This window comes from Chlorocebus sabaeus, chromosome 22 (assembly GCF_047675955.1).
Source record: "Chlorocebus sabaeus isolate Y175 chromosome 22, mChlSab1.0.hap1, whole genome shotgun sequence".
NCBI lineage: Eukaryota > Metazoa > Chordata > Mammalia > Primates > Cercopithecidae > Chlorocebus > Chlorocebus sabaeus.
In genome coordinates, this window is record NC_132925.1 from 92,923,040 (window position 1) to 92,948,207 (window position 25,168).

Here is a 25,168-nt window from a genome sequence, read left to right on the forward strand (position 1 = left end):
GTCTGGTCTGCAGATACAGTGGATGCTTGGATCAAGTCATCCTAGCAGCACATTGAGTGCAGGGGACCCAGAGTGAGGAGCTCTGCAGCCTGACGAGATCTCAGCCTGCCCAGGAGAAGCAGAGTCTATCCCCCTTGCTCCCTCCCAGTCTCTGGGCAGTAGAGATCTGTGCAGTTTCTGGTCCCAGGCATGGTGGTGTTCAGCCGACTTCTTATCACTCCCTCTTCAGGGTGAGTCAGATTCCGGGTGACTGCCCTACCTGCTAAATGCCCTTGGAACACAGCTCCCACCACGGCCACACCCAACAGGAAGTCCCTCCACCCCAGCATGGGACTGCACTGGCCCTGAAGATGGGCACAAGGTGACACTGGGGAGCCTGCCAAGTTTGCCCCAGCATTGTCTGTCTCTTCCTGTCACCTTCAGGCACTATGTGCCCATCTCTTTTGATTTTTTTCCCCATCCCGGACCCAAATCAGAACTGGAAAGGCTCAAAGTGGGGCCAGTTTGGCCTCTTCTTAGGGGGCTGGGATTTTGAGGCCTTATTCTTTTAACTGTTGAACAGAGGGCAGTTTCCCATGGACATCATAGCAGGCGTACTCAGAGCTAATGAGGCATGTCACCTGGGAGTTGGAAAGTGTTTCTGTACCCATGAGTTGAGTCTCTAGCTTCTTCAGGAAGCTAAAGAAGGGTGGGAAGACCCTAGATGAGAAGTTGAATGTCTCTCTCTTAATCCTTTCCTGCTTCCCTTTTTTCCTTCTGGAAGGGAGAGCTCTAGGCTGCAGCTCCTAAAAGTTTGAGTCCTTGGGAAGTCTTAGGAAGAGGGAGAGGCTTATTCCTTATCCCCTGAGCTCAAGTCCTCCTGCTTCGGCACACTTGCCCCCAGTGACAGTTCCCAGCCCTCATTTTAACCTTAACCCCCCTCCCAAACACAGACACACAAACAGCAGCAAGCTGGGGCAGGTCCAGGCTGGGAGTGGAGGATCTCACCTGACTTCTGGTCTTCCCCTTTCCTCCCATGACACATCTCGTAGGCTACCACAGTGCCCGTTCAGGGTGTCAGCCCTCATGCCCACGGCGCTGGAGGAATGCCTTGTGAGCCCTGCCCCTGACACCATCAGGTGAGGCTGGGCCAGCTATGTGGGTCTGCTCTGCAAGCTGTGACAGTGCTGTTGCTTTGCTCTCATGTCTTTGTAGGCAGTTACCACTCCCAGGAATGCTCTTTCTTCTTTAGCTGCCTCATAATCCCCCAGCGGGCATTTAGAATTGAGTTTAAGGATTACTTCCTTCCCCAACAATACCTATCCCTTGCTAATTCCCTAAGTGTACGAGATATTTAGTAAAGCTTTCCTCACTACTCATGGCACAGTTACATTTTCTAAGTCTGCTCCTTTGAGTAGACTTGAGATTCTTGAGGACAGGGTTCTTATTTTCTTTATCTTTGTACCCAAGGTAGACCTAGCCCACAAAGGAGACTGGGGAGAGCAAGGAAAGAGAGATCTTCATCTTACTGTGGGTGGGAAGGGACAACAGGAGGGCATAGAGCAGCCTCTCGTCTTCCTCCCTCCTCCTGTAGGCCTGGTTGTTGATTGACCTGCTTCTAGCAGTGGTACTACATTCAGACAGCAGTGTGGATTGATGCTGCCCCCATGCTTCATGTGCCATCCAGAGGCAGGTGTACTCATCCAGTGAGGGGTCCTTCCAGAGAGAGGAGACTGAGGAGCAAACCCATTGTTGAAATACCAAGTCTGAGGAGATGAGATGGAGGCATGTGCCAAAATTGATAAACCTTTAGCTGGTCTGATAAAGAAAAATGACACAAATTAGCAATATCAGTGAACATCACTACAGATCTTACAGACATTGAAAGGCTATTAAGAGAACAATATAAGTCACTTTGTGCCAGTAAATTCAGTAACTTAGGTGAAACATCTTGAAAGACATAAATTAATAATACTGACTGGAGAAGAAATAGAAAATCTGTACAGTCCTATAACTAAAATCTTTTCCCAAAGAAAACTTCAGGCCAAGATTGCTTCATTGAAGTCTTGTTGAACATTTAAGAAAGAAATGATACCAACCCTGCACAGCTCTAATTTTATTTGTAACAGTTTTGTCCCTGATAAAAAGGATTTCAAACATTAGGAAACAGGTCAGTCAGACTCTGTCCTGAGCAGGGCTGTATTTGAGACCCCCTGAAGTCCTTCCTCAAAGGCTTCTTCCTCCTGAAGGCTCTGGGACAAGGTGAGGGCATGGGTGCAAGGTCTAGGCGTGGAGATGTGGGCAGGGGTGAGAAATGTGGGAGTATGTCCATTAATAGGCAAGTAGGCTATGGAGAGGGCCCCAGCCCAGGTCATGACTCTCCTGCCCTCCAGCCATCAGCGTTCCTGAGGTTTACTCTTCTGGAGTTGGCCAAGAGGGTAGCAGTTCAATTGGTAGAGTTTCTGAAGGTTGTTTAGCCCAGGCTCTGGGCTAGGCCTTGAGGTACTCTAGGAGATGCCCCGCGCTGAGAGGTTCTTGAAGGGAAGGGGTAGTAAAGCCAACTGTGAATAGGAATGGCCACAGGCCTGTGCCCTGGGCCTACGGTCAGACCGTGATATGCACTGGGTAGGCCCAGAAGATTCCTTTGCCTGGGAATCTTCGAAGGCTGCTTTGAGGAGGTGGCCTTTGACCTGGCCTCTAGGACTGGCCAGATGGTGTTTTCCTGGGGGTTATCAGAGTAGGTATTTCATGATTTGAGACAAAATGTGGGGTATAAGAGTGTTCTGGACAGAGCAGATGTGAGGTTGAGATGAATGGCTATTGTCCTGGGGGTATGGAGACCCAGTGAGAGCTCTGAGCAGAGGTGCAGTGTGGTCTGACCAGTATCTTTGAAGAGGAGGCCAGGAATGTGGATTGATAAGATGGAGAGAGACTTAGGGGAGATAGGTTGGAGAAAGAGGGAAAGATGCAGGAGGCAGCTGTATTCTCCAGAGTAGAGGGGAAGGCTGGCTGGCTGGCAAGGGTGGAGGGGAATGGCTGGGGGCTTGGTTGTGGTGGGGAGCTAAGGAGGTGGTAGAGGAGACTAGGGATTGGGAAGGAGGGAGAAGATGACAAGATTTGGGAAGGGTGTGAGGTGGGGGGTGGGGGTGGTGAGGCAATGAGTCTGATTTAAAGGTCCCAGGGTGAGCGAAGTGTCTCTAGATTCCTGGGGAGGCTGTGCACCTTGGGCCCTGCCTGCTTTCCTACTAAGTGTCCAGCAGGGCCTAGGCTTGGACTTGGGCTGGCTGTGGCCGTATCTGAGCACCGGGGCCAGGTCTGAACTGTGGGGAGCGCAGGAGAGGCGGGTAGAATCAGAGCTCTTTAGAAACTCGGCACCACTATTCCACTCTTGATAGCCTCTCTCTCATCTCCTTGGCAAGAACGAGGGCCAGGCATCAGGACGACCTGGAGGCAGACTTGCAGCTACCGCTGATGGGTTCTGTGACTTTGGACAAATCTTTTCCTTTTTCCTGACCGCCATTTCCCAGGTTTTCCCATAGGTTAAATTGAGGATCTAGAATGGGTGATCCTGCGAGCCCTCCAGGTGTGAGGCTCTTTGAGTCTCTCGGGTAGGGGTGAGCTTCAAGTGGTCTGCTGTTCCCTCCACTGTCCCAGGCAGTAAGGGGCCATATCTTGTGATTCAGGCCAGTGTCACCAAAAGCGATTTTCATTCCCATGAATGCCCATTATCCTATTTATGAATCATTCTTTGTCAGGAAGGCTGAGGTACACCTTGTCTCTCCCACTTATGTGGCCTGTTCATTTGTTCACCTGCTTCTGCCACAGATGTGGATCTTTATCTTTTTTGAGCCCCTGCTCTTAGCACAGCATCCCAAGCTGGGGTCATTTTTAACCTCATGCGGTCTGCAGAGCTAGTGCTGCACCCCACCCGCCAGATTGCTAGGCATTTTTAAAAAGTCATTTAGATAGTTGGGTGTTTTCTCATTTATTAATGAATAACTTGGCCTTTGCTGAGGCACTTGAATGTCTCTGGGGCTCCAGGAGGGTGGTGGCAGCTGTTTGACCTTGCTTGAGAGCTGAGAAAGGGCATGGTATTTGCAAAGCACTCCTCCCAAAGGCTGGACACTTTCCCGTAGTCCCCGCCTACTTCTGCCAGGTGGTTCAGGTTAACAGAACCCCTTTGGAAAGGAGTCTTCCTTTGTGGCTGGGGGTCTTGCCCCACCAGCCCACTGTGGGTAAAGAAGAGCCCTTTCTGCTTTTCCTTCTCTGCCCTTACCCAGGGCAGGTGTCTGCCACTACTTCCCCTGAGGTAGGCACTTCAGGGAGTAGCCTTCAGGGTGTCTGCTGGTTGGGAGTCTGGAAGGAATTTTTTGCTAGAATGTGCAGGCTCTGGCTTGCTTCATTGGCTAGTCTTTAGTCAGGGAGGGCTGCATGTGCCAGCAGGGCTCCTGTGGAAGCCCCATCCAGGTCCCAGCAGCCCTGGGAGCCATTTGGAGAATCCTGATTTGTTTCTCAGTGAAGCATTTGTACTCTGTTCTCCCTTCCCTCTTTGGCCATCACCAAGCATCTACCTGTCCACCCCAGGGCCTGCCTTGCCCAGCAGGGGTCGGTAGACTCTTTCCAGTCTCTCCTCGGTTTCGCCATTGCTTAAGAACACTGGCCAGAGCCCTCTGTGTTTGGCCCTTGCCTGACTTGACTGTCTTACCTGGCAATCATCGTCACCCCCCTCCCCCAGCCCCAGTCACCTGCATGCTCTTAGACCACACCCTGCCTTTGTTCAAGTTCTGCTTCCCACCGGGAATGCCCTTCCCACTCCTGTCCCCCATCCTGTATCACCCAATTCTGCCCAGCCCATCTCTTAGTAGGGAACCCCTCACCCCTCCCGCAAGAACCGTGTTCCATGTTGACCTCTCTCATGTAGCTGCTGTCACTTGGTCAGTTATTTTGTTCCCGCTGCCTCATTGCCATGAGATGAGCTGCCCTAAGTTGGGGTAGGGGGCATCTTGATCTGTTCACATGACAGAAGCCTTTCTCTGGGCCAGGCCTCCAACCACGCCCGGCTAATTTTTTTTGTATTTTTGGTAGAGATGGGGTTTCACCGTGTGTTTGCCAGGATGGTTGCGATCTCCTGACCTCGAGATCCGCCCACCTCGGCCTCCCAAAGTGCTGGGAATACAGGTGTGAGCCACCGCATCTGGCCAAGAGTTACGGATTTTTAAATTCTGCACAGGCAGTGAGGCTCCAGTTGCGCCTATGAGATGCAGCAGGCATGTACCCTGCTTGGAGTCTGGGACACCAAGCTGGGCCCTGCCAGGTGTCCCCCTTCTGAGATGTCCTGTTCTTTAGCTCCCTGGGCCGTGTGGACTGGAAGTAGGAGCTTTCAACTGAGCTGGTGGTTTTCTCCATTTCTCTGCAGGACAAGGAAGATGGGGAGCCAAAGACCAAGCATCTCAGAGAAGAGGAGGAAGAAGGCGAGAAGCACAGGTAATGCCCGTGTTGCAGCTCCAGGCTCCGCTGTCTCCTCCAGCACTCATCGGTCTCCCAGTCTCTGGGTCCTCCCAACTCTGTTCAGTGTCTGCCCTGTTCCCTCCCCTCTTCTTTCTGCCATGGCTGTCTTGTTCAGACCTTAAAATCTCAACATCTCAGAAGGCCCTTGTTGAGGCCTTCTCTGCCTCCTTTCCCTCATTTTCCATTTGGCTGTTATTCAACCCCCAGCATTTTCTTTCTAGCCCTTACATTATGCCGTTTTACCCTTCTCATACACCTTTCGTGGCATGGTTCTCCATTGCCTGCTGAGTAAGTGCCCCTTCTGTACCTGACATGTGAAGCTCTGCCTGGGTCATCTGGCCTCGTCCAACCTCCTCTGTTTCCCTCTAGCCAGAGCCCTTTGTGGTCGGCCCTTGCCACCCCTGGCCACTCAGCATTTCCTGACCAGTCTTTTGTCCGTCCTGGAGGTCCTTCTCATCTCTCCTATACCTTTGATGTCTGGGTCTTCACATAACGTTCGGCATAAAGGGCGCCTGTCTCATTTTTCTGTGCCCCTCTGGCTTCATTTCTCTCTGTAGTATTTATCTTATTTTGTCGAATACTGTCATCTGGTTGGGTCCACTTAAGTTGCCTAAACACAGCACGTATGAGGGTCTTGGGTACCCTTCCCTCGTGATTGCAGGCACAAGGTCTTCCCCCACAGTCTTGAGGGCTGCCACCTCCACAGAGCCTCAGATGCTACTTTGCCTCCCAAAAATCTGGAGCCTGGAAACTTGCTGGAAGCAGTGTGTGGGGTGGGGCGAGGCAGAGCTGTGCCTCTGATCTTTGTGAACAGAGTATCTGACTACCACTCCTGTGTCAGCAGTTCCAGAGGTCTCATGTCCTCCTTCCCATGCCTAGCCCTGAGCTGGCGCTCTCTTCCTGGGGTCAAACTATGTGTCTTTCTGGACATGTTGCCTTGATTTCCTTTGCTCTGAGCGGCTTCCTTCAGGCACAGGGGTGTATCTCTTGATGCGCTTAGGCTCTGCTTTGCATAGGGGCAGCAGGAGGGGAGGGAATGCTCTTCAGAGGAAGCTGGGCGGTCACACCAGAGCAGGCTTTCCTGATGCCACAGCCTTTTTTCACCTTCACCAGTATGAGTAGAACCTCCCCACATGCGGGCCTCATCTCTGCCTTTGTAATCAGGAGTAATCACAGACACCATTTACAAAGTGTTATCACACCATCCTGAGAGCCCTTCAGAGTCCATGCCCCCTACTCGGGTTCAGACATGTTACCAGCTCCATGCTGAGAGTCTGGTGATGCTAAACGCTGAGTGGGTCTGCTGCCACTGGGCCTGGGGCTTTTTGTTGGGCCTTAGCCCCCACCTCTTGAAGGTCCCTGGATGGTGATGGGAAGACAAAGGCCAGTTAGTTGCTTGTTTGCCAGGTGACCCCAACATATGTGGCTTTATGGGTGGGTGCTGGCATAGATTTCCCCATTCTGTGGTAACTACGTATTAGAGGCCCTTTGGTCTTCTGGTTTGTTCTTAGGTTCTCAAAAACTGGAACTCTGGCTGGAGCCTGAGTTCCAGTTTCTGGGCTCTGATTTGCTGGTGGTTTTTTCTCTTATTCCCACCCCTCCCGCTCCTCGATGAGAAAGAAGGGTTACTGGTTTAGCATGTGGGTGGGTGTGTCATACAGTAAGAGGCTTGAATGCTGAACCATGTGGTTGTGAATCTCAAACGTGGTATCGAGTGAAGGAAAAAGCAGGTTTCAGAATTGAGGCATACAGGCCAGGAACATTTATATCAAATTTAGGAACACAAAATGATATGTGTGTGTTTCTCAGTTGACAAGTACTGACTTTATTGGTTGTCTGCTCTGTGCAGGGCACCATTGTGGGCCCCTGGAAGGCAACAGTGGACAGAGTACAGCCCCTACCCTCACGGAACTGACATTTTCTGGAGGGAGACAGGCTGTTAGCAAAGAAGCAGGTGTGTGATAAGGTGTCAGGTGCTCCCAAGAAAGCAAAAGCAGAAGTGTAAACACATGCATGAGGAGTGATGCCTCCTATTGACGCCTGGTGAAGCAAGGAGAAAACAGGATTAGGGAAAGGCTCTGTGATGTGTGATTTTTTTTTTTTTTTCTTTTTTTGAGATGGGGGTCTTACTCTGTCACCCAGGCTAGAGTGCAGTGGTGTGATCTCAGCTCACTGCAACCTCCAAGTGGCTCCCAGGCTCAAGCGATCTTCCCTCCTCCACCTCCCAAGAAGCTGGGATGACAGGTGCGCACCTCCATTGCTAGCTAATTTTTTGGTACAAAAACATGGTTTCACCAGGTTGCACAGGCTGGTCTCGAGCTCCTGAGCTCAGGCAACACCCACTTCAGCCTCCCAAAGTGTTGGAATTAAGGTGTGAGCCACTGGGCCAGGCCAATGATGTGTGGTTTTGTTGTAACACAAGAAAAAAAAGGGGGAACAAATCTGTCTTGAATATGGCAAAATGTTGCTTTTATTGACTCTGCAGGAGGTGAGTACATGTGTTAGGTTATTTTGCGAACTTTTTTGTGTGCCTGAGATATACCATAATGAAAACAGTGGGAAAAAACCAAAGGGCTTGTGTAGTTGCAGGCTCCTGTCAGTGAGTTCTAGATAAAAGGGGCCCTGCCACGTGAGGACCTGCTCTGTGTTAGGTCTTACAGGTCATTTGTAGTGGAGCACAGGACCTGCCCTGAGGCCCCATCCTGAGCCCACTGAGCTGGGCAGGTGCAAGGCCTTGTTTTGTTTTCTCACTGCAGCCTAGGGACCATCCATGCTGGACATTGAATTGGGTTCTGCTTCAGCTCATCATATTCTTCTGATTTACTCTCATCTGGCCTCTTTTGAGGCAGTAGAGTGTGGTGGAACGGGTTTGCCTCCCAGTCGTTGGGAGCTTGGCTTTCAGGGCTGTCCTTCTAGAGACTTTGGGCTGGTGGACTTCTAGCATCCTGTACCTGGCAGGGCCTGCCGCTTGGTCACTCCTTTGGTTGCCAGGAAGCCTAGCCTTAGCAAGGAGTTGGGCCTGTATTTGTAGGCCCCAGAGAAAAACAGACTCTTCTGACTTTAACAGATCCCCAGAGCAGAGGGCTTGCTTGGGTTATTTAGGAAGGCAGATTAGAACATTGGTTGCCCTAACAGAGGGCCAGACCCTATATGGACTTAACTTTAAACTGCACGGTCCAGGGCTTGGGGATGATGGACTTTCCAGGAAGAACAGAATGTAGCAGAGGCTGTGTCCATCCCAGGGAGGAGGATCTTGCTTTTTATTTGTACCCCAAGTCTGGAAAGGGGCTCTCACGCAGGATGCTTATGGATTGGGAGCTGATTCCAGAGAACCTCCTAGGCCATAGCCCCTGCTACAGCCTCCTTTGCCACTGGGGAGAAAGAAGTGACCTTCCATTCCATTGCAGGGATGACCCCTGAGGCCATTCGCCAGTGAGCATCCTTCCTCGCCTGGTGGGAGGCGAGAACAGCCTACTTCAGTCAGGGTCACTCTGGGTTGAGCCCAGGTGCCAGGTGGGAAGCCCTGCTGACACCAGCCATTCTGGAGTGTGCTGAGAGGAGTGTGGTGCCCACTCTGAGGTGCTTTCAGCTAACACTGTCCTGCCTTCAGTGGGACAAGGCCTTATGGAGAACATGCCTTTTAAGTCTGGAATCCAGATGGTAGGGTTTGGGCGGCAAAGGTCCAGAGGCATGAATCTGCAGTGTGGAAGGGTGGCTGGTATAGCCTGTTGTTGGGGAGGCATGAACAGACATCACGCCAACTCCCCTTTACACAGTGTCAGTGTCCCTGGGGGCCCCTTCCAGTCTGACCCCCTCACCATCTCAGGAATGACACCAAGGGAGTTAAACAGATCTGCATCTAAGACCCAGGGCCCAACCTGGATGGGAAAGGCTGAGTTGTCTCTGATGCTGCCTGACCCAGGCCCTACAGGGAAATGGAGGTGGCACCCTCCTCTTCTCCTTCTTCCCTAGTTTCTCCTCTTATGCCCTGACCAGGATTCCTCCCTGAGTCATTCCATCCCACACTGCCACTCAGCTCTGAACTGTAATGACTGGATGACCCCAGGGCCTGCTGCCTGTGAGTGTCTCGGCTCCCTATGTCCCATTAGCTGACAGAGAGCAGGGTCCATCTGCCTCAGTTACCCTCCAGGTCACTCAGTGTCCCTTGTCTGGTGGTCAGTTCCATATATTGATGTAGCTAGTTCATCGTGCTTTAGATTCTTGGTTCAGCAGCAGTCCCTGAGATGAAAGGACCTAGACAGATGGAGCAAGGTCAAGCTTTGGAAACGGTTCCCAGGTTTGAGGCCAAGCCCTGCCAGTTATTAATTCTCTAACCCTGGGCGAGTCACATTGCCTCAGTGAGCCTCAGAATCTTCAACCAAAGGCGGAAAATAATGAAATAAAACTTGCTTCACCTGATGAACAGAGCAAATGCCATACCTGTTTGCTCAGCTAGTGCTGGGGCTCTGGACAGAAGGAAGGCACCCTGAGGTCCTCCTGAGAGAGTGAAAGGACTCTGGACACACCTGGAAAAGGCAGAAGTAACTTTTACATAAAGCGTGTGGCAGCTTTGCAAATAAGGCAACAGTTGGGGGAAATGTGAGGCAATGGATGGGAGTAGAAATAAGCAAACGTGACCTAGAAGTTTGTGATTAGGAACCACTTTGTACAGCCTCGCTTATTTGCTGCATTAGATAGTCCTTGGAAATAAGCTGAGTGGCCTCATTTTGCAGATTCATTTGTCTAACCAGATACACTGTAGGGCCAGGGTTTGTGGCTAAGTAAATGAAAATCCAACAGGATTGGAGGGAGCCACCCCAGGACCTTGCCTCTCACCAGCCATCCTGAAGAGTCACCCGCCTGCCTGCGTGTGTTCCCGCCTCACTGCCTGAGGAGACCTTTTCAGAATTATTGTAGCTGTTCTAACAGTTCCTTTGCCTTTCCTTACGTATTTTATAGTCAGCTTGTTAATATCTATTAAAAAAAAAAGCTTGCTGGGATTTTGATAGAAATCAGTGCAGATTCCTTTTTAAAATTTGTATTACTCTCCTAGGATAAATCCTGTCCCATCCCCATACAACCAAATCCCCATTGGGTGGGAGTGAGCTCCAGCAGCTCGACCAGCCCAGGCTCTGTGGGAAGAAAGGATGCATTCCTACCCATAGATGGGCTCTTCTTCTCTGGGCTGACTCTTCCCTGTCTCTGCCAGCCTTGTTGTAGCTAACTCTGTAGAGGCATGGATGACTCATCTCTAAGGCAGCTCCCTTCCCCCAGCCCCCTGTGTACTGCCCAGATAAGATGTGCCCTGGAAGGCTGGCCCATGGAAGAGGGTATTCAGGGGTGTTCATGTCAGTGTCAGCTGCTTTTTTATTTTTTGAGCTGTCCGTCACTTTTTCGTGATGGGAGGTTGGCTGATGTGTGCCATGGAGGCATGTCTAGGGCAGGATTTGTGGCTGACAGCCATTACCACCCTGCCTTGTGGGATGGATGGACTGTTGGGTTGGGGCTGACAGGTGGGAGGAGAAGGGAGGAGGCACTTAACCAGGAGCACTTGCCTCCTCCTATGCCAGAAACTGCCTGAACAAGCAAGTCCCGAATTCCCAACCTCCACAGCCGCCACCTCCCCGTGGCTTTGTATGGAGGTCTGCACACCGCTGGAGCAGTCGGTTACCATCAGAGATAGTTGTTTGACTGGGGCTGGGTGTCACGTATTACAAAAGAAATGAGGTCACTAGCCTTCCTTCTTCAGAGATGGAAAATCTGTTCCCCAGCTCAATGTGTGCATGACCCTCTCGTGGAGATACTTCCCACCCCAGCTAAGGGCCAGCCCTGGCCCAGTACCCAAACCCTTGAGTCCAGCCAATGCCAGGCCTCTGCGTGCTGGGCCCCGGTGATGGTTTCCACACACCAGGATGTGTCACAGATCATGGTTGTTTGATCCATGACATCAGCTTGGTTTTGCATACATTGCTCCACTCTAGTGGTACCAACCAGGGCGGCTCCCATCACGCCTCCCGAGTTCTTTCAGTCCCACTGTAGAGGATGGCTACCTCTGGTGATGTCCCAGTCACAGGCAGTGGAGATCTCCTGCTGAAACAGCAGCATAGAGACCCACCACTGCCTCATTTTTCCTGACCCTGTTTCTCAGGAATAGGCCTGGGAATGTGGGAGAATGAATCAAGAGAGAACTGGTTTAAAGAATATGGTGAAGCCGACTCACCGTGTGCTGGCACTGGGCACCTCCCTTCTGGGTAGGGTGGGGTAGGAGCACAGCTGAATCCTTTCTTTGTGCATTAAGTCATGGTATCTTGTGTGTCCTGATCTCGCTTCCAAAGCTCCTCTTAGGAAATCTTCACCTCTGTTCTGGTGCTCAATGTGATCTGCATTTATAGGTGAAGAAACCACAGTCCAGGCAGGTGAAGCGACTTGGCTAAAATTTCCTTGGCTAAAATCCTCCAACTTTTGAAAGGGAGTGGAGCTGCCACTGAGACCCCTCCGTGTGTGGGGAAAAGAGTCTTTTTTTGGCAGAGTACAGTGGCTGCTGGTGGTTTGCCGCTCAGGGCAGCCTGTTGGGGTTGAGCACCATCCACTGTCCCAGAGTGGTCTGTGGGCTCGATTGGGCCAGGGAGGGTGAGGGGCAGTGGGCTATGCAGGTCCCTGTCCCCCAACATCTGGGCCCCGCATGGCCAATGTGGCCAATCCACTTCTCACCTTATGGGCCCTTTGGGGCTTAGCTCATCTACTTTACTCCTCTCCTGTTTTAAAATTTAAATTGATAATTTATGGCCAGGTACGGCTCACGCCTGTAATCCTAGCACTTTGGAAGGCTGAGGCGGGTAGATCACGAGGTCAGGAGATTGAGACCATCCTGGCTAACACGGTGAAACCCCGTCTCTACTAAAAATACAAAAAAAAATTAGCCCGGCGTGGTAGCGGGCACCTTTAGTCCCAGATTCTCGGGAGGCTGAGGCAGGAGAGTGGCGTGAACACAGGAGGCGGAGCTTGCAGTGAGCCGAGATTGTGCCACTGCACTCCAGCCTGAGCGACAGAGCGAGACTCCGTCTCAAAAAAAAAAAATTAAATTGATATTTACATAAATTATAGATTTTCTGATTGTAGAAAACTTAGAAACTACAGATCAACATGTATCTGTGCATATCATGCTGTTTTGTAACCTTTTTTCATGTGCCGTATCATGACTGTCTTTTGGTAAATATACTTTCATGAAATTATCTATGGCAGCTTAATATTTCTTTGAGAGTACCATGATTTACTTTTTAGTCCTGGGTTTTTTTGCTTTGTTTTTGGCATACCAGTTCTAATGCCTTAAGTACCCACTAGCTGTGGGCTTTCAGGTGGGATGGGTGCAGAGTTCAACTTGTCCATGTAGAGCACCTTGGTTAGGTTCTGCAGCGTCCAGGATGAGAGTGGGTGCAGACCACATGATGCAGATGTGATGGCAGCTCCGGCAGGGCAGGGGCCTCATTTAACTAACACTCAGCCCCAGTCATTGCCTGGAACAGCCATTGGCTGTTTATAAGCCGTCCTTCGGGGGCCTTTGGGTAGGCCTTGGTGCGAACACGTGGCCTTAGCTGTTGATCGGTCTTGGTGGGGGCTCCCATACAGATCTCATCCCCAGCCAGCTCTGGCTTCTCTGGCCTCCTCGTTTTTAAGGCAAGGGCTTGACTATACTACTTCTGAAGCTCCTGCCTCTGAGACCTGTGACCTAAAATTGTAATTTTTAGGGCCGAGGAAGGCTTCTTCTGGCCGTGGGGAGAGCTGAGAGGCTGGGCTCCTGTTGAGGGAGGGAGTTTCCAGGATGATACTGTAGGCTGAACTCCACTGTGGGGCAGGCTGCAGGAGTTTTTCCTTTGAGGAACACTTGAGTGCCGAGAGCCCTGGCAGAGCCACCTGCAGCCCTGGCCAGACCCCAGTCACTGCGTCAGGTAGCTTCTCTCCCGTGATTGCTGGTCCCTGAGGAGCCAGATGCAGGAAGCTGGTATGGGGTCCAGCCCTAGGCCAGAGAGCAGGGTGTGGATTCTGCCTCCAGCTCTTCCTTCAGCTCTGGCACCTCGGTAATCTTTCTGGACTGTTTTCCACATTGAGAAAATGTCAGTGACAATCTCTCCCTCTGTGGAAGGGTGGTCTCGAGAGGTGGCCTCTGAGAGGCCGTGTGTGGAGGCTGCCCCTACTGGGAAGGGCGCATTATCTCATGCTTTCTGGCCTGTGGTTTCAGGTGGTAGCACAAAGGAGCTCCCACTCCTTTTCCTGAAGCCTGCTGAGGGCACATTTGCCAGGGCTTGCTTAGAGGCCTGTCCACCCCCTGGGGCTGTGATGTGGCCCTGTCCTGTCCATGGTCACTTCTTGTGTCATGTGTTCCAATAGACCTTGTCCTCTTTGGCCAGAAGGACAGGAGGCTTAGGGTGGGCTGGATAAGAGAAGGGAAGGGAGGTTTTATTGCCTTACACTGTACCTGTTCTTCAGTGTGGGTCCACAGTTGCCTTACTGGGTGACAGCTGGAGCACAGTCTCCTCTGCCCACAGGTGGGGAAGCCACTGGTCTCTTTAAAAGTCTCATTTGCTGCAAAGCCAGCCATTGAGTGTTCTAAAGAAAAATACCAATCACCAAACAAAAACATCCCTGTACTAAATTGTCCTTTGCCCTCATAGCCTGGTAGTACTTTAGGCTTCTCTAGGACACTCTGCCAGAAGAGATCCCAGAGGTGTCATAGCTATTATGAATTATGCTGCCAGGATTGTGTGTATGTAGAACGCTTTGTTTTGCTTGCTCCTGTTTTGTTACTATTTCTATGGAATAATTTTCCCAGAGCAGGGTTACTGGGTCAGGGGGTTTGAACATTTTAATGGCACTTGAAAGAAAGACCAGAGCAGCCTCTAGAGCAGCTGTGTACCTCATCTGGGGTAGTTGCCTCTCCCCTCATTTTCATGCTTCTCTCGGGTCTGGCCTCTGGCAGCAGCAACTGAAGCCTTGTTATTTATGTTGGGGACAAGGGGTAGGTCCTGAAGCCTAAAGCAAACAGAGGGTTATTAGGGGCGTGTTTGAATGTCATGAGTGTGTTTTCCTGGCAGAGCTCCAGTTTCTCTGTACTCTGAATATTAAAAATGAAAGTGTTCTTTGATCACAGTTGCTAGTCTCTCTGGCCAGTGGTGGCCTCCGCAAGGCCTGCAGGCGCATCCTGGGCGTGGCCTTCCCTGTGGTCTGTTATGAGGAGGAGTGCCTCACAGCAGCTTTCTCTCTGGCCCCTGAGGGGCCTGTATGGGCAGGAGAGGGACCAGGGTGACTAGGTGGAGGACCTCGTTCTCAGGAAACAGGCCATGTGGGACTGCCTTGTCCTTATCCTCTCTCCCTCCCTCCTGGGGCCTAGGGCAGGGGCAGAATGTGGAGTAGCCTCAAGATACAAGGGATGAGAAGAGAGGCTAGCGCCCCAAAGGATGAGCCTGGTAGCATGAGCAAGTGAAGTGGACCAGGGGCCGTGAAACCCCCATGAGCAGTGTAGACTTTGAGGCCAGTTTGCCAGTGATGGGGTTGGATCAGATGTATAATCTCAAAGCTTCCTTTCATTTCGCCATTCTAGAACTCTACTCTGGCTCTGTACTTGACAGAGAACATCAACTTTCTCCACCTGCTTCCTCTCAGTGGCACATATGGAAGGTGTGAAAAAGCACCCCAGGGGTGATTTCCCCTGAACCTCCCTGGCCAGCCCGTGTCCGGGCCTCCTGCAGCTGGCCTGAAGTGGAGTAAATAGAAACGAGTCAGCTACTCGTTTTAGAAGGAAACTCTATAGAATGCGAGCTTGGCATTGCCAGTTGCTTTGCCACAAAGTGGCTGCTTAGGAGTTGGCTGCCCCGGCCCAGCCACATTCCTGCCCTCTCTATCTGCTGGGCACAACTTCTTTGCTTCCAAATGTCTTCTCAAGTCATTGAAAGACTCAGAGAGCCCCAGGCTACCCATAAAACTCTTTCTTGAGTGCCTTCTGAATTCCTTTATCCAGCTTGAGGCAATGTATGCTGAGCCCCTCCTGGAGTTGCCTGGTGCCTTTAGGGCAGGCTGTGAAAGACAGATATGCAGCCAACACAGGGCCACAGGCCTGGAGTGGGGGCTGCTGTGGAGAGGGTAGAGAGGCAAGTGGGACAAAGAGGGCCCTGGAGAAGGGCGGTCACTGTGCCTCAGGGTGAATAGGGACACTGGGAGAGGCCCACAGGGCCACCTCCTTGAGCTGGCTCTTGAAGCGTGATGGACAGGGAAGTGTGTAGCCAAGGGGATGAGCAGGCTGTGGGGCCAGGATCATGTGAAGAAGCTTAGACTCGTTTTGGGGACACTGGGGTCCCTGAGTCAGAGGGAGTACCAGTGGAGGCACTGAGGTGGCTGCTCTGTCTGCTCCTTTGGAGACATAGCAAAGCTCCACCCAGACACTGGCTGCTGGTATAGGGTGGACTGTGGGTGGCCTAGGGCATTTGGTGCAAAGAATAGTGTCTTAGAAGCCATCGGGTTTTCTGGGCTGCCCTTCCCATAGACTCTGGGGCTGAAAGCCCCAAAAACATGGCCTAGTCTCTGCTTCCCTTTGGCTAGGGGACAGCCTGGCCCTAAGCCACAGAGACTGGACACCAGCAGAGCTGAGGTGCTGGTGCTGCCTGACTCAGAACCCTGCCATAGTCCTCTGCTGCCTTTCGGCCCCTCTGCCTGTTTCCTCTTTATGTTTTTGAGTACTTGGTTGGTTGTTTCTATGTAGAAAGAATTACTGATTAGAAATTCTGGAATCTACAGAAAATCAAAAAATCAAGTAAAAATCACTTCCCTGATGAGCTGATGGCTCACGCCTGTGGTCCCAGCCATTTGGGAGGCTGAGACAGGAGGATTGCTTAAGCCCAGGAGATCAAGTCCAACCTGAGCAGCATAGTGAGACCCGCATCTCTCTCTCTCTCTTTTTGTTTTTTGTTTTTTGTGTTTTTTTTGAGATGGAGTCTTGCTCTTCTCACCCAAGCTGGAGTGCAATGGCACCATCTTGGCTTGCTGCAACCTCTGCCTCCCAGGTTCAAGTGATTCGCCTGCCTCAGCCTCCCGAGTAGCTGGGATTACAGGCGCCCACCACCACATCTGGCTAATTTTTGTATTTTTAGTAGAGATGGGGTTTCACCATGTTGGTTGGCCAGGCTGGTCTCCTCCTGACCTCAGGTGATCCACCTGCCTTTGCCTCCCAAAGTGTTGGGATTACAGGTGTGAGCCACTGCACCCAGCAAAACCCCCATCTCTTAAAAAAAAGTCACTCCTAGAGATAACCACTGTCGACATTTTTGTTGTTTTTATTTCTTTTCTTGTAGCTAGAGCTAGTACCTTCTCCCCTTAGCAACCTCCTCATTCTCAAGTGGGGGTTGCAGAACCATTGTTTGACTCCAGTGGTCCTCAGAAAGGTGGCTTCCAGATGCCAGTGACTGCTGGTGAGTGCAGGCTGCTTCAGCATTTCCTGGCCGGCTGACAAGGTGTTAGGTGTTGGCCTGCCCTACTGGTCTGGCTGGCACCATCTCGTCACACCCTGCCCAGTCTCCAAGAGCTGTGGCGGCCCTGGACACTGTGAGGCTATGGGAGCCCCTAGGATGGCAGCCTGGGCCTGCTTTGTGTGTGAACCTATTGTCCTACTATTTGTTTCTTGACTTTCCTTTTTTATCTCCATTCTTGTCTCCTTTTGTTTTTAATCATTCCACTTTTTTCTTCTGTTAACTTGTTAATTGTATACTGTTTTCCCTTTCTTTTAGTAATTTCCACAGGCATAACAACAAAAATCCTTGACTTATCAAAGTCTAATACAAAATAGTAGCATATTTACCATTTCCTCTACAGTGCTTAGGACCTTAGAACACTTTAAGGCTATTTGCCACTCTTCCTTTTATACTATTGTTGCTACATTTTAAATACTATAAGTCATTATTACTCTTTTATACAGTCAATATTCATTTAAATCTACCTACGTATCTACCCGTTTTCCCCCTGCTTTTTTTTTTTTGAGACAGGGTCTTGCTTTGTCACCCAGGCTGGAGTGCAGTAGTGTAATCATAGCTCTGTGCAGCTTTGAACACCTGGCTCAAGCAATCCTCTTGCCTTAGCCTCTCAAGTAGCTGGGATTACAGGCACAAGCCATTGTATTTACCCTTTCTGAGGCATTTTATTTTTTTCCCTGCAATTCCATGTTTCCATCTGAGATCATTTTCCTCTAGCCTAAAGTATTGCTTTTAGTATTTCTTGAATAACAGATTCGCTGATAACTAATTCTCCTGACCTTTCTTTGTCTGAAAAAGTCTTTCTCTTGAAGGCTTCTTAACTAGATTTAGAATTTTGTGTGACATTTATTTTGTCCACATTTCTGAGATACCATTTCGTTGTCTTACGGTTTCCATAGTTTCACTTGAGAAGTCAGCAGTCTGTTTTAGTTTCTGCCTAAACACACGTTTTGTTTTTTTTTCTCTCTCCAGGCCCATGAGATTATATGAGGTTGGTGCAAAAGTAATTGTGGTTTCTGCCACTATGTTCAATGGCAAAAACCAGAGTTATGTTTGCACCAACCTAATGGGAAGCTCTGCTCAGTCTCTTAGCTTTTCAGCTGCTGCATGTAAATAGACATGCTTTAAGGGGAAAGAGGGACGTGATGTTAGGCTCACTTTGTTGTACTTACCTTATCTCCGTGATGGCAGCCCCTGAAATCCTTGTTGTCTTGGTACTTCTCTAAAGAGATAGTCTGCAGCCTAGGCTGGAGTGCAGTGGTGTGATTTCAGCTCACTGCAACCTCCACTTCCTGGGTTCAAGCGATCCTCCTGCCTCAGCCTCCTGAATAGCTGAGATTACAGGCGTGTGGCACCACACCCAGCTAATTTTTGTATTTTTAGTAGAAACTGGGTTTTGCCATGTTGGCCAGGCTGGGCTCAAACTCCTGACCTAAAGTGATCCACCTGCCTCAGCCTCCCAAAGTGCTGGGATTACAGGTGTGAACCACTGCGCCCGGCTGAAATAGATTTTTAAAAATGTGTTTGCTGTCAGGTTTATTAACCTGTGTTGGAAAGACCAGGTCCCCAAGCTGAACCCCCCATGCTCCTTGACTCTCCCAGAGACTCCTGCCGTTTGGTAGTGGTGGAATTCCAGGGATGGGCAGTTAAGTGGGCATTAGGGAGGGGAAGTCTCTTAGCTCTCCAAGCTAAGGGGACTGGAGGTCAGAGAGACTGCGCCATTTTCACACGATCACACAACAGTGGCTGCACGTCAGATTAACTCTGCAAGAGTGAGTCTGGGGAGGGTGTGGACTCAGCTCGATAGAGCTGGATGCACCCAGCGCAACCTTAATATTTTTGAATGTGGGAACTGAGGCCCAGAATGGGACCTTCCCTAGTGGTTGAGATCTGGGTGTTCTTGGCTGCTTGGCCAGTGCTCCTCTCTGGGGGTGGCAGGGCACAGTGGGCACAAGGCTCTGCTTCTACCTCTTGCTTGTGGTTCACTCCTCCAGTTGGCCTTCTGAAGCCTGGGCAGTGGGCGGGGCTGGAGGCAGGGTGCGGGTTGCTGCTCTGAGTTCTGGGTCCAGTTCCCTCTGGCCTCTCCTCTCTCCTGTCAATTTCTCACAGAACCCTGGAGACAGTTTCTGAAAGTGACAGTTTTTCTTCTTACTAATCCCTGCAGTTTTCTTCCCACACCCAGTTTCTCTTCCTCATTTCTCCCCACCCTGTTGTGAACCAAAGGCTTTGCACCCAGTCATGCCCCACTTTGTCTCCCTGTACCTCTGTGACCTGACACGTACCCCCAGGCCTGAGGCAGGCGTTCAAGGATGGGGGACGGGGTGGGGTATCTCCGCACCTTAGAGGAAGCAGGCTCTCGGAGTGCAGGTGGGCTTCCTCCACACAGGCGATGTTGGCACTGCCCCATCTCCCCCATCACCCAGTGGTTCAGCCCAGCCCCAAGACTCCAGGCCCAGGGGCCCTGGCAGGAGGGAAGGAGATGGTAAGTAAGCTGGGGGCAGGAAGCAGGTGGAGCCCTTGAATAGGAGAGTGAATGGCATCTGAAAGCCCCTGAGTCCAAAGCACTGCCGCTTGCTAGCTGTGTGGCCACAGACACCCCTGCCTCTGGGAAAGCTTGCTTTCGCAGGTCCTGAGAAAGTCAGCAGCACTTTTACCTGGTCCAGACAGAGGGCTTTGAAAATGGCAGACTATGGGAGGCTTGTTGGGAAATTGTTTCCTGCCTTAGAGGCCCAGGACTTTTCTGAGGGACCAGCAGTCAAGAACTGAAAGAGGTACTGGGGAAGGAGGAGGACCTGCGGCCTAGTCTCCCCTGGCCGGCATCCGAGGGGCCACTCTTGCATCCCCTGGGGCTAGGGGTCTGTCCCACTGCCTCTGCCTTGCCTTTCTTAGACCCAGCAGCCCCCCAGGACCTCTCGCCCTGCTGCCCTGTGGAGTTACCAGGGACACCTCTTCCTGGGAGCCTGCTTCTGTGTGTGGGGGTCCAGGATTTGATGAGCCCCTGAGCCAGAGAGGACCCCAGTGAGTTCTTGGTTCAGCCACCCCTGCCTGAAAAGACTGAGGCAGGAAGAAAATAAAAACATAGTAACTAGCCACAGCTCCCGCCAGGCAATTCTGGTCCCTTGTGGCTCCTCTGTCTTCATGGAGGCCTTGGGGGCTGTGCATTTCTCACTGCTGTCCTGGTGGACGGTGGCCTTCCCAGCCTTGCACATGGTCATGCCTGTTTTCCCAGCCCTCAAGGGCCACTCTCAGCAGTCTTGGAGCCGAGTCAGCCTCTCGTGTGCTTTGTGCCTTGACCCTGTCCACGTCATCTGCAGGCCTAGGCGCCGCCATCTCCTGGAGTGCCTCCCCTCCATGTTCCCACGGCTTGTAGGCAGCTGCGCCCCTCTGGAGCCCACCAGCACCTGCTTGTCTGTCCACACGTCACTCCTCATTCACTGCCACTTGCCCCTGGCCCAGCACACCCAGATGTTTTTCTCTAAGTAGTTGAGGCGTACTCTGTGGCATGAGCCCCAGGGCAGGAAGGCTCTGAAGAGGGACCAGACTTGGGGAACTTGTGGGTGACCACTGACCTTCTCTTTTAGGAATCACTCAGTCCAGGAGCTTTAGCCCTGGCTGGGAGGCATACCTTGCCTTGAGCTCAGATGTGTAGCCACTGCTGTGTGATCCTGTGAAAAGGGTATGGTCTCTCTGACCTCCAGTCCCCTTAGCTGTTAAATGGGGATGATCCAGGAGAGACACCCTGTGAATGCTCCCTAGGCGTCCTTGGCCCAACTCTGGAACAGAACTGTACTCCAACAGAGTAGACAGGGCCTCTGGAGGGCAGCCAGTCCCGCTAAGTGGCAGGGGACGGTGCCAAGGGGCCCTCCATTCTGTGCTTTTCCTCCTCACCAGGCCATCTCCAGAGAGCGCAGAGGAAAGTTGGGAAGTCATGGGCTATGCAAGTTGTATGAATGAATGAATGAGACTATGTCACACACTGACTTCGTCTCTGCTTGTTCTCTCTGTCCTTGCAGGGAACTTAGGCTGCGGAACTATGTCCCGGAGGATGAGGACCTGAAGAAGAGGAGGGTGCCCCAGGCCAAACCGGTTGCAGGTAAGCAGGCTGCCCCTCTCCACCTCTGCTTCCTGGCACTGTCAGCCACCCTGCAGCTCAGCAGGCTTTGCTCTCTGAGAGTAACCAGCAGTATCAGGACAGGAGTTGGGCCTTCAGGCAGGACCCTTTGTTACCATCTCATGGCAGATGCGCACAGTCGGCCTTCGGTGGCAGCAGAGGCTGTCGGGGCACTGAAGAGGCCTCTTGTGCCTTCTCAGTCCTGCTCACACCCTGAGACTGAGGCCTCCCTGGGCTCTGAGTGGGGTTTGAAAAAGGCCACATCCTCTCAGAGGACTCCTGGGCTGAGAAGTGGATGTGGTCATGGGGCCCTTGGGCAGCAGGGCAGGTGATGGGTCCTGTGGGCCCTGGGTGGCTCAGAGACAGGGGCCAGTCATTCAGCCACGCACAGCAGTGGACCGGCAACGTGGAGCACCGAGGCAGGGGAGAGGGCCTGGCCCAGGGCTTGCCTAGTCTCTTGCCATGGTGTGGGAGCAGCACAACCACTAGGAGCTTCTGGCCGTCCACACCACTCATGCCAGGAAGTTTCTTAGTCCCCCGAATCCCTGGGCCCTTGCCCTGGAGAGTCCCCATTTTAATTCTTTATGTTTGTTACTTTTTTTTTTTTTTTGAGGCGGAGTCTCGCTCTGTCGCCTAGGCTGGAGTGCAGTGGCATAATCGCGGCTCACTGTAACCTCAGCCTCCTGAGTAGCTGGGATTACAGGTGTGTGCCACTGTGCCTGGCTAATTTTTGTGTTTTTAGTAGAGACAGGGTTTCACCGTGTTGGCCAGGCTGGTCTTGAGCTCCTGACCTCAGGTGATCCAGCCGCCTCGGTGTCCCAGAGTTTTGGGATTCCAGGTGTGAGCCACCACTCCTGGCCTTGTTATCATCTTTCTTTGAATTGCATAAGTAACAAGTGAATAAATACATTTATCTTGGGAAAAAGTAAAGTGTTTCCGGCTTGGCCACATCCCAGTCTGCTTCCCCATCTCCTTCATCCCTGAAATCCACACATTTCCCCATGATTTGCTTTGTAGTCTGGGCCCCACCTGGTCGGGTAATGGTGCATTGGGGGTCAGTAGGCAGGACAGAGGAGAAGTGAGGAACTGCCCAGGTCAGGGGCAGCCCTCAACTCTCATCTGTTTCTGGAGGGAGGTGAGGCAGAGCAGGAGGGCACTCATGGGCCCACTGAGTGCCAGGGGTTGGAGGAAGCCCACAGAGCCCAGAGTTGTTAGTGCTTCTGCCATTTGTCCCCGAGGGGCAGGAGCCTTCTAGTCAGATTGCTCAGAGGCTCGCTATTCTGGCAGCAGCTTGGAGGAGCTGGAAGGTGCCTCTGTCCTGGTCTTGGGAGCATACACCTGAGGTGGGATGGAGGAAAAGCCACCTGTGGCTCTGGCTAGGCTGGGACCCAGAGGACATCCTCAGAGCCCAGTAGCCCTAGGATTATGTGAGAAGCCAGTCCTCACTTTGTATGTATCCAGGCAGCTCTCTGGTCCCCACTGTCAGCATCCATGCTTCCTGACTGACTGCGGCTGGCTGCCTCCTGCTGTCCCATTCTTGGCCTGTGGGGACTGCTTCATCCTGGGAAACCCAGACCCCTCCTCCAGAGCTGCCTTTGCAGGGTCTTCACCTCTGGCTGATTGGGGGCCACAGAGAAGTGGGTGCAAGGAAGCCTGGGGTCCTGTCTCACTGCGGGCCACGGTAGGCAGTGTCCCTGCAGAGCAGCAGTGCCTTCCCCACAGGCCTTCTCTGTTTTATTGCACCCTCTAGTGGAGGAGAAGGTGAAGGAGCAGCTGGAGGCCGCCAAGCCTGAGCCCGTCATCGAGGAGGTGGTAAGTGCCTGGGCCGCCCTGGCATCCTCACTGCTTCTGTGTGTCCTGTTTCTCTTTGCCACCTGCTCTCCCTCTGCCCCCCATTCCTTCTCGTCACTTCTTTATTCCCTTCCCACCTGCCTCTTTGCCCTCATCCCTCTCCTTCCTCCTTCTCTTTCTCCCATTTCCCTCCTTCCCGAGCCTGCCCTCACCCTTCCCTGGGGCGGCCCCTCCACCCTGATATGTATCTCCTCCCTTCCCAGGACCTGGCCAACCTTGCTCCTCGGAAGCCTGACTGGTGAGTGTTACCCGTGTGGGGCTGGTGCAGGCTGACTTGGGGGCTCTTGGTGCCAGCATGGGCCAGGGGCTTGGCCCTTCCTGCCCTCACAGTGCAGAGACTGGCAGTACAGGCATAGAGTTGCGCGAGATAGCTACTGTTGGAAACCAGTGCTGAGGAGGACGTAAGTGGCGGGATGAGAGGGGAGTGATGGAGAGGGGCTCAGGTGCGGGGAGCAGCAGGCCCCTCATGAAGGCCCTTCTGAGAGGTTGAGAGCCCATTTGCTCCAGAGCTCCCATTTGAGCAAGCCCAACCGCTGTCCTTGGGGGCCAGGGGTGGAGGGAAGGGCAGACACAGTTTTCTGTTCCTGTTCTACCACCATAGTTTGTTCCCTCTGGCCCTGGTTTCCTCCTCTCTGAAATGAAGGTCATCATCCTTGCTAGGCAGAGAGAGAGTGGGAGAGAGGGTGCTGTGGGCCGGGAGGCTTGTGTCTGTTTTCATCTTGAGCCGGAGGTAGGACTGTATCCCTGTCGTCTGATTCTGGGTCGACTTAACACCAGCTGAGGGTATTTTAATTTGATGAAACAAAAGCATGGGGCATATGTCCTGGGAATCCCAGAGCCAGAGAGAATGGACTGAGTGCTTGTGCACTTCCAGATGCCCACAGTGGAGGGGCTGGGCCTGTGGCTGGAGGAGGAGCAGGGCCCACAGTGGACGGGAGCAAGTCACTCCCTGATGGTGACCGGAGGAGCAGAGCAAGAGAGGGTCCCTGAGAAACCATCCACTTTTGCATGTCTTAGCTCAGTCCCTTGCGTTGGGTGGGTTTGTGGTACTAGTCCCCCTGCCTCAGTGGGACAGGAAATAACGGTTCGTGCTGGGTTTCAGAGGGTGCAGAAGGGGAATGTCCTGGCCTCTTCCCCAGGGCAGCCCCCTCAAGCAACTGAGCATGACTCCTATGCCAGAGGGCTGCAAGAGAGGAGGGGGTCCAAGGCCACATCAGGCCAACCTTCACCTTCCTGCTTCTCCCTGCCTCCCTGCTCCAGGGACCTCAAGAGAGATGTGGCCAAGAAGCTGGAGAAACTAAAAAAGCGGACTCAGAGGGCCATTGCCGAGCTAATCCGTAAGTGCAGTCCCTGGGAAGGTGGGGTCCTACCCACTGGATGGTGGGCCAAGCACAGGAACCCTTCCCACTCCTTCTGTCTGCCATCCCAGGTGAAAGGCTGAAAGGCCAGGACGACAGCCTAGCCTCTGCAGTGGATGCTGCCACCGAACAAAAGGCCTGTGACTCTGACTGAGACGTGCCCTGCCCCACCACTCGCCCATCAGGCCTGTCCTGCAGGGGATGGTCTTGGGCAGGGATGGGTGCTCGGCTTGCCGTCACCTCCAGTTTGGCTTCTGAGCAGAGACTCCCTGCCCGTCACGTCTGAAACCCCTATCGGTGAGGTCAGCTCTGTGTCTCCTGGGTGGCCCCTGCCATTCTGAATGGAGGCAGAACCAGCAACAACTCTGGGCATGCCTGTGTCTGCCCATGTGAATGTAAATATTTCTGTATGTATGTATATATTTTGAACTTTAAAAAAAAAAAATCTGGAAATAGAGACAAGTAAACCTCTGTCTGTGGCAGAAATCTGTCAAATATTTCCTAGGTCTCAGGGTAGGTACTGTGGATTTGGGCTCCACAGGGTGGAGATGGAGTGACTGCAGAGGTGGTACTTAATATGTATGAATAATCCCTGTGTTGGGCTGGGAATGTTAAGGCTGGAGGGGTGGGGAACACTCAGGGCTGCCTTCTGCAGCCATGTCCTGGCCCAGTCCATGGTCACTGCCGGTCATCTCAAGATCCTTGGGTGATAGAGACAGGGTCTGAGAAAGTCCTTTTTAACACCTCCCCCAGGCCTCGGCCTTGCAGTAGTCTGTGGAGTAGCTGGAGAGGCTCCCACCCTGGTCCTCTGGGGATCCTCTCACAGTATAAGAGAGACTGGGCCTTGG

At 52.3% G+C, this 25,168-nt stretch overlaps 1 protein-coding gene across 1 annotated transcript in view; it reads left to right on the top strand.

Moving 5' to 3' along the window:
- Positions 1-24,791, top strand: part of CCDC12 (coiled-coil domain containing 12) — a 56,663-nt gene extending 31,872 nt beyond the window's left edge. The window contains exons 3-8 of the mRNA XM_007984015.3: positions 5,396-5,463; positions 21,014-21,093; positions 22,862-22,923; positions 23,166-23,200; positions 24,223-24,299; positions 24,392-24,791. Coding sequence (XP_007982206.1) covers positions 5,396-5,463; positions 21,014-21,093; positions 22,862-22,923; positions 23,166-23,200; positions 24,223-24,299; positions 24,392-24,474 — 405 coding nt within the window. The 3' untranslated portion in view covers positions 24,475-24,791. The remainder of the gene's footprint in view (positions 1-5,395; positions 5,464-21,013; positions 21,094-22,861; positions 22,924-23,165; positions 23,201-24,222; positions 24,300-24,391) is intronic.
- Positions 24,792-25,168: the final 377 nt, after the last annotated feature.